Source organism: Enhydra lutris, unplaced genomic scaffold (assembly GCF_002288905.1).
Source record: "Enhydra lutris kenyoni isolate GAN:26980312 unplaced genomic scaffold, ASM228890v2 scaffoldscaffold9, whole genome shotgun sequence".
NCBI lineage: Eukaryota > Metazoa > Chordata > Mammalia > Carnivora > Mustelidae > Enhydra > Enhydra lutris.
The window spans coordinates 41,735,602-41,747,926 of NW_019154093.1; the positions used below are offsets into that span (position 1 = coordinate 41,735,602).

The 12,325-nt window shown below is 34.5% G+C and overlaps 1 protein-coding gene across 1 annotated transcript in view; it reads left to right on the forward strand.

The window, feature by feature from the left end:
• Nucleotides 1-12,325, forward strand: part of LOC111143132 (serine/threonine-protein kinase TNNI3K) — a 312,262-nt gene that overhangs the window by 16,495 nt on the left and 283,442 nt on the right. The window contains exons 3-4 of the mRNA XM_022496630.1: nt 1,051-1,136; nt 2,501-2,598. Coding sequence (XP_022352338.1) covers nt 1,051-1,136; nt 2,501-2,598 — 184 coding nt within the window. The remainder of the gene's footprint in view (nt 1-1,050; nt 1,137-2,500; nt 2,599-12,325) is intronic.

Here is a 12,325-nt window from a genome sequence, read left to right on the forward strand (position 1 = left end):
AGTTTTCACCAAGAGAGATCCTTCAATGTCTCTAGATTTAGAGGTTCTCTCTTTTTAGCAGCACCCTGGAAATAGCACCTTTTCTTTTCTATTTTAAATATTCCAATAGCTTTTGAAGTGCTTAACTGGGTACCTTGAAGATAATGTCCTGAATTTATAGTACCTTTCAAGTGTAAGTACTTTACAAATGATGTGGAAGTTTCACTCACCAAAAACTATACTATCTCACTCAAACTGCTGGAGATTTAAATAGGCAGGAAGCCACTGGAAATTGACCTGGGAGGCCAAGGATGTGATCTTATTTCTACTGAAAAATGCCCTGGGGGTACCATCGAGGTCAAGAGGTCAAGCATTTTAGCTTTATATTCCTTTTCCAAGGGTACCTTTGGCTCTCTAGGGCCCTCCTGGGGCAAGGGTCTTTGTTCACACAAAGGCAAGGATTTTACTAATTGAATCACTAACACTACTCCTCTCCAGGGATTTTATCATAGTACCTGATCAGAGTTTAGACCTCTTTTATCTATGAAATCTGACCCCATCAAAGTACAAGGAAACTTTGCTTCAGGCAGAACTTGTAAAACAGCAGGGATTATATTACTTTCTCCAATCTCTTATCAAATGCCACTTTTTTTCTTTTTCAAGGGAATTTCTTGACTTTCTCCATAAATATGATGTGAAATTTTGAATGCGAATGAGTTTACTTTCAAATGTCTGCTTTCTATTTCTATTATACATAAATTTTATTTATTTTTTTATTATACATAAATTTTAATTCATAAAATTCCTTGAAAAGTTCAAATTATACATAGAACACAAAACTATATAACGGTCCTTAATTTAAACTTGTCTCTCAAACTTTCATATTATGTTCTCTCTACTTTATTCTTCATATGGATGCATATTCAAAATTATTTTTCTAGGTACAACAAAATCCTAGAAAAGATATACTTCTGAATTTATAGTAACAGGTTTCCTTTCATAATTTTTCAACTGAAAAATAATAAACTAAAAGGTGAAATCTTTGGTCATATGAAAAAACTTTTTTTTCAGCTCTGATGATGCCTTCAATAAAGTTAACCTAAATTACCGCACAGAGAATGGGCTGTCTCTACTACATCTATGCTGCATTTGTGGAGGTGAGTGTTTAAAACTCAGTATTTTACAAACTATTTATATGTATCTATGGTCAATGATTTGAGCTGCTTAATAGTCTACAAGAGAATTCTATTCATGCCTAATTTTCTCTTTTGCTTTGTCCCTACAACCCTGATAAACTTCAGTTGAAGCAGTAACTACCAGGCAGATGTTCCAATGGATTTAGCTCTGAATTTAAGTTTCATTTTGTTTCTACCCTGAATCAAGTCACTTAATTTGCTTGAAAACTAAAAAAAAAAAAAAAAAAAAAAAAGAATTCAGTATTGGGCATGCCAGTCAGGGATTAGGTTAAATTCAGAAGCACTTAAAGCATTCCCTAAAATACAATCATGCAATCGCTTTACAATCTGCAGTAAAATATGTGTAAGGTAAGATAAATGCTGAAGATAAAATCTCAAAGTGCAGATTGATCAAAGTGAAGATTTAGAGTTTAATTGGACTTGTATTTTGTTGGTTTTGTTCATTAATGTATCCCAAGCACTGGCATATAGTAGATACTTAATAAATTTATTAATGAATGATTAATATTTACTTTGTTAATACAAACTAGTATTCACTAAACTCAGGTTTTAAATAAAAAACACTAATGCAGATATATCAACTCTAATCATATTCCTTAAGCATTCCTCCCAGAACTAAACAGACTACTTAACAGATCTTCCTCCCAAATTTAAACATTCATTCCCAACCTCGGTTCCTTCTTCCAGATTTCTCTGATCTAAAGAAACTCTACTGCTAATAATGTTCTGAGGAATCCTGTGCAACTAGATTTTTATCTAAGATGTTTCACTGTTTATTAAAATAAATTTTCATGTTTTTATGTTTCAAAACCAACCAATAATGAGAGTACTACAGAAAAAGTGTAACACAATGATTTAAATAAACACCACTGATACAAGGTTCTATGCATGTAATAGAAGTGTTCACTACTAAGGAGGGCTGTCAATTAATAGAAAACTTTACAAATGGCCTGCAGAACATCAGTCTGACATTTTTTAAAGATTTTATTTATTTATTTATTTATTTATTTATTTATTTAAGAGAGAGAGAGAGAGAGAGAGAGAGCCCCAGCGTGTTTGTCCAGGGGGGAGGGAAATAAACAGACTCTGTGCTAAGCATAGAGCCCAAGGCATGGCGATCCCAAGATCCTGAGATTATGACCTGAGCCAAAACCAAGAGTTAGACACTCACCACTCAACTGCCTAAGTCACCTGAGCCACCCAGGTGCCACAAGTCTGACATTTTCATACCTCAGTGTGAATTTATCATTAAGTCAAAGAGAGATTTGAAAGTCACTTGGTCTACTCCCACAACAATTTAACCTTTTTTCACTTTTCTCTTTAAGGCAACAAGTCACATATTAGAACCCTTATGTTAAAAGGGCTTCGCCCATCTCGACTAACAAGAAATGGATTTACAGCCTTGCACTTGGCAGTTTACAAGGTACAGTATTTTTGTTCCCATAATACTGTATTACAACTTAAGATGATGTGTATCTTCAGACTGCTGCTGCCCTTCCTCCCCTTCACCTTCCTCCTCTTTTTCTTCTTCTTCTCCTCCTCCCCCTCCTCCCTCTTCCTCCTCCTCCTCCTTCTTCCTCCTATTCTTCTTTTTCCTCTTCTCCTTCTTGTTCTTCTTCTCTTCTTCCTCCTTCTCCTCCTCCTCTTCCTTCTTCTTCTTCTCCTTCTTTTTTCTTTCTTCTCCTCCTACTTCCTCCTCCCCCTCCCTCTCTCCTTTCCTCCTCCCTTCTTCTTCTTCTTCTTCTTCTTCTTCTTCTTCTTCTTCTTCTTCTTCTTCCCCTGTGTGTGATGGGGAGTTGGCAAATTGGTAATCATGAAAAACATTCAGAGTGACTAGAGCATTACATTACTAGGGGAAGCTCTTTCTCTATATTGACCTGGTATCATCTATATACCAGGTACATACTCTGTAATATTTTCCATGTTTAACTCATTTAAGTCTCACGAGAAACTATAAGTGAATACCATTATTATCGCCGAGATTACATGGTTAGTTAATGGGTTAGCCTGGATTTGGGACCTGGCCTTCTGGTCCCTTTGCCAGAGCTTCTCACCAAGAGACCAAGTTGCCTCTGTGCAGTAGAGGATGAGGTTGTCTTTGAGAATGAAAGAAGCACATTGAAGCTACATTTATTTTTCTGCACATTTACCTTAATTAAAAATATCTCTAGAGGCACCTGGGTGGCTCACTTAGTTAAGCATCTAACTCTTGATTTTGGTTCAGGTCACGATCTCAGGATCTTGAGATCGAGCCCTGCATGGGGCTCTGCACTGGGTGTGGAGTCTGCTTAAGATTCTCTCTCTCCCTCTCCCTCTGCCCTCCCTCCACCACTCCTCACATGGACACTCTTGCAACACTCTCTCTCTCAAATAAATATATAAAATCTTTTAAAAAAATACCTCTAGAGTTCCCTTTTGTTTCCTTCTTTTATTTTTCCTACTTTTTCTTCAGTTTATTTCCTTGCATCAATCCCTGTTTCCCAGCTAATCTCAGTACTTGATCAGAAGGTAAAAATAAAACTGGATTGGAAAAACTGGGATATTCAGTATTAGGATAGATCCTGGAAATTGTCATAAATATAAATGTATAGAATATATAAAATAAATATAAATTGTTTCTTCTCTAATCATAATACTTTAATATATAATTTTACTTACTCTATACTTATGAGTTAAGTATTATACTAGGTTTTATATACATTATTTCTTTAACTATTAATATAACTAAGTGATATGCATAATAGCGTTTTTTTATAGAAAAGGAAACCGAAGGTTAAAGTTACATATCTAGTAAAGGCCAGAATGGTGATTGGAATCAAGTGCAGTTAACTCATACTCTCAGACTGTCATTATATTGCATATTTTGTTCTTTCTTAATTTTATATGCATCTGTGACAGGATTTTATTTTTATTTCAGTTTTGTATGTGCAGGAGTTGGGAGCGGTGCAGGAGTTGGGAGCGGGGCAGATGTTGCTCATATCAGGATCACTTCTCACTAGGTTCTCTCCCCAAACCTTTAGAGTTTATCATGGTGAGGGGAAAGAAGCCATATTTTCCCATGATTCAGATTCACATATTCCTGTGATTCATAGTGCAGATGCTCTAATATTCATCCTTTTTTGAGCCCAGCCAGTGCCTAGTCATTTTTTTCCTGTGAGAAAGCGTCAGTTATGTGCTAACTTATTTTTAATACCTCCTAATCATCCTGTGAAACTTGAATTGAGGCTGAGCTCAGGATATGGTAAGCAGAGTCTGATCTGGCTTTTCTGCTGACTAGCAGGAGATGAAAGTAGAAAAGCTCCAAAGAATAAGAAGCGACTTAAGGCAGTAGTGAAACCATGAATTCTGAATCTGACTGGGGGGTTCCTTTCTATATTAGTTTGTTTTCCTAATAATATGACACAACCATAGAAATACATTTTGAATGATTTAGTGCTACAGTCTTTACAGAATTTCTTCTACTTCTGTTTATCAAAACTAAATTTCCATATTTAGAATTGCCTTTGCTCTATTTCTTCTGTTTTCATATATTTTATGGAAGGATATATGGACTAGATATTTTTTAGCAAGTTTAAACAAATTTAGAGTCTTAGGACATAAGATAGGCAAAAATTTTGAAAAGGCTATAATAGAGTGCATGATTATTCTACTTATTCCTTAACAAAGGCAAAAACAAATTAAATTTACAATTTCCTTTAAAACACATTCATAGTACCATTCATTCTACCATTCATACTACCACTGCATTAAATCTAGTTCTAATTATCCATTCCCTAACCTGTCTAAAAAAAAGAAAATCCACTTATATCATCACAATACAATGATCAAAATCAGAAAATTTAACATTGATGCAATACTACAATCTATAGTCCAGATTCAAATTTGATTATTTATCTTATTAGTGTCATTTATAAAAGGTTGTTTATATTTTTCTTGTTTAGAATTGATTCCAGAATCATTCATTTTTAGTTTTCTTGTCTCGGAATCTCTTTTATCTGAAAGAAATTTCCTTGACTTTATTTCCTTTCCTTTCCTTTCCTTTCCTATCTTGATTTTAATATTTTGGTTCACACAGAACAGTTAGTTACTTATGTATATTTATTTGGATTTTTATAAATATTTCAAGTGAACTTTATTTTTTCTTACCACTCACAAAATGAATAATCTGATTTTCACATCTTTTTATTGTTCATATCAGCAGCTCATTTAATCATACACCCTGGCATGCTGGGTCCAACTCAGAGCTGGGTAATTTTTACCAGTAGGGTAACTCTGCTTTCATTAATAATAATGGAACAGGTGTTTTGTTTTTTAAGTCCATGTGGCTGGTTAGAACTCATCTTACTTATTTTGTTTGCGTTTGATTTGTTTTTATTTTTTTTAATAGGAGCTAGATTTATTGAGGTATAATTTATGAACAATAAAAGTCACAATTTTAAGTGGGCAATTTGATGACTTTTAAAAATGTATATAGTCATGTACTGTCATCACAGTCATGATATAGGACATTTTATCATATAAAAAATTTCCTTCATACCCTCTCTGTAGTCAATTTCTTCCTTATCCCCCTGACCTCTGGAAAACATAAATGTTTTCAATCAGTATAATTTTTCCCTTTCTAGAATTTACCTAAATGCAATTCATTCAGTATGTTTTCTTTTATATATGGTTTCTGTCACTTAGCATAATACTATTGTTGTATGTTCAGTAATTCATTTATTTTATGGTGGATCTATATTCCTTTCAATGTATATAGTACCATTTGTTCAACAATTTACTTGTTATGGACAGATGACTTGTTTCCATATTTTGACTGTTATAAAGCTGCTGTTAATATTCATGTGCAGATATTTTTTGAGCGTTCGTTTTTATTTCTCTTGGGCAATGTGTAGGAATGTAATTGGTGGATCATAAGTGCATGTTTATTTTATAAGAAATGCCAAGCCTTTTAGCGAGTTGGTTATATCATCTTCCATTTCCATTAGCAATGTGTTTGTTTCTAATGATTATGTTATACAGTCTTGCCAACACTTGTCAATATTTTTTTATTTTAACCTTTCTATTGGATATATATTAATATTTTGATTAATTTGCATTTCTGTAGTGACTAATGAAGTTGAATAGATTTTTATGTGATTATTTATCACCTTTTTTTTTTTGCTGTAGTGTCTTTTCAAATCTTTATCCCATTTTAAAATTTGGTTTATTGTTTTCCTGAATTATAAAAAAAGATGGGTTTTATATATTTGGATATGGGTCCTTTGTTGGATATACATTTTGCAAAATTTTCCCATCTGTGGTTTGCCTTTTCATTTTCTTATAGCAAAACGTATATGCCTTATTTCTTAATTGATTAGTGATTCCATTATAGATCTTCAATAAACACATGCACTATCTATTAATATCAGACTATTTCATTTTAAACAACCATCCATAGTATGATGCCACTTTATCTTCATTCTTTATACTATTGTTGTCTTATACATTATATCTACATATGTTATAAATTCCAATATATTGTTAGAATTTTTGTGATAATTACTTCATGTCCTTTAGAGAAAATATATTTAATTTTTAGCACATTGGTTATAATAAACCTATGTATGATTTTTCTCTGTACAGTGCTTTTTAGAGTCCATTGAGCTTCATAAATCTGTAAGTTTATGCATTCATCAATTTCAGAAATTTTGATCATTATTTTTTCAAATATGTATGTTTGAATGTTTGGTAATCTTCCACACTCTGTTCGTTTTCTTCTATATTCTTTCTCTCTGTTTTTAAATTTTGATTATTTCTAATTACTTGAATTCAAGTTCAAAAATGATTCCTCTGCCATCTCCCATCTGATGATAATCTACTAAGAGTTATTCATTTCAGATACCATATTTTTCAGGTCTAGTATTTCCCTTGATGTTAAAATATAATTTCAATTTCTTTTCTATGTTTACCCATCTGTTCCTTTGCTTTTCCATATTTTCCTTTAAATTCTTGAATCTATCATTAATGACTGTTTTAAATCCCTTATCTGTTGTTTCTAATATCTGGATTACCCCATTGTTTATTTCTATTGGATGTTTTTTCTCTTGACTGTATATTACATTTTCCAGTTTTTTCACATATTTTTAAATTTTTTATTGGATGTTAAACATTATGTGTTATTTGTTACAATAAATCATCATTTTATCTTCCTTTAAAGATGTTAAGTTTTGTTTTGTTTTGTTTTTGGAAGGCAGTTACATTTCACCTAGTCGATCTTGATTTGATTTTTTGTGAGGTTGGGTCTATTAGAGTTTCAAACTTAGCCTAAAAGCATACCTCCTACTCTAGGATGTGGTCCTTACTCCTGAATATGGTTCTTACTCCAAAGGTGTGGATTTTTGATATCTTACCTGATTGCCCGAGTCACTTAGTAAAGTCTCCATTATGGTTTCTGGAACTCCAAAATGTTCTATTATTCCATGATCTCTTCCATAATTACCATATACTTTCCAACCATAAATCAGTGATCTTATCTAATAAAGAGTGTCTCTGTTTCTGCACAGTTCAACTCAAAAATCCATAGTGAATCTCAATGCAGATGTCTATAGTCCTCTCTTTGTGTAGTTGCTTCTTTTGCTACAGTTACCCTGTTAACAAATTGCAGTCATTCTATAATCCCAGAAATTTAATCTCGATTGTTAACTCATTATGATTGCCCTTTCACTTTCTCTTCTGTGACAGAGAAATATCTCAGGCAGAAAGTGAGAACACTCATGGAATATTGTGGAGGCTTACCTTATGTCTTTCCCTTCTTCCAAAGATCAAAGTCTTTTGTTAATGTTCTTCAGTGACTTAGAACAGTTGTGTCATGTATTTTGTTCCATCTTATGTATTTGACTTGTCAGTGGGGGAAATCTGTACATGTAATTTAGTCATGCCCCCATCTATTTTTATATTACTTCCAAAATGATTTGCATAAGGCACAAATCTGTAATGTCAATGTTCTGTTTAAAAATTACTATTGTTATCCATTACCTGCATAATAAAATTCAGGCTCCTAAATAAGATATTCAAAATCCCTTAATTCACAATTTTGCTGGAATCACTTTTCAGACTTTCTTATGGTCACTGCTCTTCCAACTATAATGGTTTTCAAATTTAATATGCATAAGAATTAAATGGTAGCTACATGTTTAAAATGGATATTTCTCTCCACATCTCACTTCAATGAAATTTTGTACATACCGAATACGCTGGGAACCTAAAATTTTAACAAACAACCTAGGCAATTTTGATATAAGCAGTTTTTTAATGTAAACTATATGATAAGGATCATTGTTCAAGTCTTGCAACTCAAATTGTGGTAAGAAGACCAGAAGCTCCTGCCTCAAATGAGAGATTTTTAGAAATGCAGAACCTCATTCCCTATCCTACCCTTAACCAACGAAAATGAGTTTTTGTTTTTTGTTCTTAATCCCAGCTAACAGTTTTACATACTAAAGTTTGTAAAGCACTGTTCTAGATTACTTCATTCTTTAGGACAAGCATTTTTCATACTCCAGTGTTTTTATTCTTATTATTTCTTCTGCTTAAATATATTTTGATTTCTTTATTTCTTAAGAGATTATTACATATTTGAGAACAAGATAAATTGAGCTCCCTCAAGGCTTCTTGAACTCCCAAGCAGATTTTTTTTTTTATTTAAGTTTTATTTTTTTAAAACATATAATATCTTTTTATCCCCAGGGGTACAGGTCTGTGAATCGCCAGGTTTACACACTTCACAGCACTCACCATAGCACATACCCTCCCCAATGTCCATAATCCCACCCCCCCAACCCCCTCCCCCCATTAACCCTCAGTTTGTTTTGTGAGATTAAGAGTCACTTATGGTTTGTCTCCCTCCCAATCCCATCTTGTTTCATTTATTCTTCTCCTACACCCTTAACCCCCCATGTTGCATCTCCTCTCCCTCATATCAGGGAGATCATATGGTAGTTGTCTTTCTCCGATTGACTTATTTCGCTAAGCATGATACCCTCTAGTTCCATCCACGTCGTTGCAAATGGCAAGATTTCATTTCTTTTGATGGCTGCATAGTATTCCATTGTGTATATATACCACATCTTCTTTATCCATTCGTCTGTTGATGGACATCTAGGTTCTTTCCATAGTTTGGCTATTGTAGACATTGCTGCTATAAACATTCGGGTGCACGTGCCCCTTCGGATCACTACGTTTGTATCTTTAGAATCAATACCCAGCAGTGCAATTGCTGGGTCATAGGGTAGTTCTATTTTGAACATTTTGAGGAACCTCCATGCTGTTTTCCAGAGTGGTTGCACCAGCTTGCATTCCCACCAACAGTGTAGGAGGGTTCCCCTTTCTCCGCATCCTCGCCAGCATCTGTCATTTCCTGACTTGTTAATTTTAGCCATTCTGACTGGTGTGAGGTGGTATCTCATTGTGGTTTTGATTTGTATTTCCCTGATGCCGAGTGATGTGGAGCACTTTTTCATGTGTCTGTTGGCCATCTGGATGTCTTCTTTGCAGAAATGTCTGTTCATGTCCTCTGCCCATTTCTTGATTGGATTATTTGTTCTTTGGGTGTTGAGTTTGCTAAGTTCTTTATAAATTTTGGACACTAGCCCTTTATCTGATATGTCATTTGCAAATATCTTCTCCCATTCTGTCAGTTGTCTTTTGGTTTTGTTAACTGTTCCCTTTGCTGTGCAAAAGCTTTTGATCTTGAGGAAATCCCAATAGTTCATTTTTTCCCTTGCTTCCCTTGCCTTTGGCGATGTTCCTAGGAAGATGTTGCTGCGGCTGAGGTCGAAGAGGTTGCTGCCTGTGTTCTCCTCAAGGATTTTGATGGATTCCTTTCTCACATTGAGATCCTTCATCCATTTTGAGTCTATTTTCGTGTGTGGTGTAAGGAAATGATCCAATTTCATTTTTCTGCATGTGGCTGTCCAATTTTCCCAACACCATTTGTTGAAGAGGCTGTCTTTTTCCCATTGGATATTCTTTCCTGCTTTGTTGAAGATTAGTTGACCATAGAGTTGAGGGTCTATTTCTGGGCTCTCTATTCTGTTCCATTGATCTATGTGTCTGTTTTTGTGCCAGTACCATGCTGTCTTGATGATGACAGCTTTGTAATAGAGCTTGAAGTCTGGAATTGTGATGCCACCAACTTTGGCTTTCTTTTTCAATATTGCTTTGGCTATTCGAGGTCTTTTCTGGTTCCATATAAATTTTAGGATTATTTGTTCCATTTCTTTGAAAAAAATGGATGGTACTTTGATAGGAATTGCATTAAATGTGTAGATTGCTTTAGGTAGCATAGACATTTTCATAATATGTATTCTTCCAATCCAGGACCATGGAACATTTTTCCATTTCTTTGTGTCTTACTCAATTTCTTTCATGAGTACTTTATAGTTTTCTGTGTATAGATGCTTAGTCTCTTTGGTTAGGTTTATTCCTAGGTATCTTATAGTTTTGGGTGCAATTGTAAATGGGATGGACTCCTTAATTTCTCTTTCTTCTGTCTTGCTGTTGGTGTAGAGAAATGCAACTGATTTCTGGGCATTGATTTTATATCCTGACACTTTACTGAATTCCTGTACAAGTTCTAGCAGTTTTGGAGTGGAGTCTTTTGGGTTTTCCACATATAGTATCATATCATCTGCGAAGAGTGATAGTTTGACTTCTTCTTTGCCGATTTGGATGCCTTTAATTTCCTTTTGTTGTCTGATTGCTGAAGCTAGGACTTCTAGTACTATGTTGAATAGCAGTGGTGATAACGGACATCCCTGCCGTGTTCCCGACCTTAGCGGAAAAGCTTTCAGTTTTTCTCCATTGAGAATGATATTTGCGGTGGGTTTTTCATAGATGGCTTTGATAATATTGAGGTATGTGCCCTCTATCCCTACACTTTGAAGAGTTTTAATCACAAAGGGATGCTGTACTTTGTCAAATGCTTTTTCAGCATCTATGGAGAGTATCATATGGTTCTTGTTCTTTCTTTTATTAATGTGTTGTATCACATTGATTGATTTGCGGATGTTGAACCAACCTTGCAGCCCTGGAATAAATCCCACTTGGTCGTGGTGAATAATCCTTTTAATATACTGTTGAATCCTATTGGCTAGTATTTTGGCGAGAATTTTTGCATGTGTGTTCATCAAGGATATTGGTCTGTAGTTCTCTTTTTTGATGGGATCCTTGTCTGGTTTTGGGATCAAGGTGATGCTGGCCTCATAAAATGAGTTTGGAAGTTTTCCTTCCATTTCTATTTTTTGGAACAGTTTCAGGAGAATAGGAATTAGTTCTTCTTTAAATGTTTGGTAGAATTCCCCCGGGAAGCCATCTGGCCCTGGGCTTTTGTTTGTTTGGAGATTTTTGATGACTGTTTCAATCTCCTTACTGGTTATGGGTCTGTTCAGGCTTTCTATTTCTTCCTGGTTCAGTTGTGGTAGTTTATATGTCTCTAGGAATGCATCCATTTCTTCCAGATTGTCAAATTTGTTGGCGTAGAGTTGCTCATAGTATGTTCTTATAATTGTCTGTATTTCTTTGGTGTTNRTWGTGATSTYTCCTCTTTCATTCATGATTTTATTKATTTGGGTCCTTTCTCTTTTCTTTTTGATAAGTCTGGCCAGGGGTTTATCGATCTTATTAATTCTTTCAAAGAACCAGCTCCTAGTTTCGTTGATTTGTTCTATTGTTTTTTTGGTTTCTATTTCATTGATTTCTGCTCTGATCTTTATGATTTCTCTTCTCCTGCTGGGTTTAGGGTTTCTTTCTTGTTCTTTCTCCAGCTCTTTTAGGTGTAGGGTTAGGTTGTGTACCTGAGACCTTTCTTGTTTCTTGAGAAAGGCTTGTACCGCTATATATTTTCCTCTCAGGACTGCCTTTGTTGTGTCCCACAGATTTTGAACCGTTGTGTTTTCATTATCATTTGTTTCCATGAATTTTTTCAATTCTTCTTTAATTTCCTGGTTGACCCATTCATTCTTTAGAAGGATGCTGTTTAGTCTCCATGTATTTGGGTTCTTTCCAAATTTCCTCTTGTGATTGAGTTCTAGCTTCAGAGCATTGTGGTCTGAAAATATGCAGGGAATGATTCCAATCTTTTGATAACGGTTGAGACCTGATTTAGGACCAAG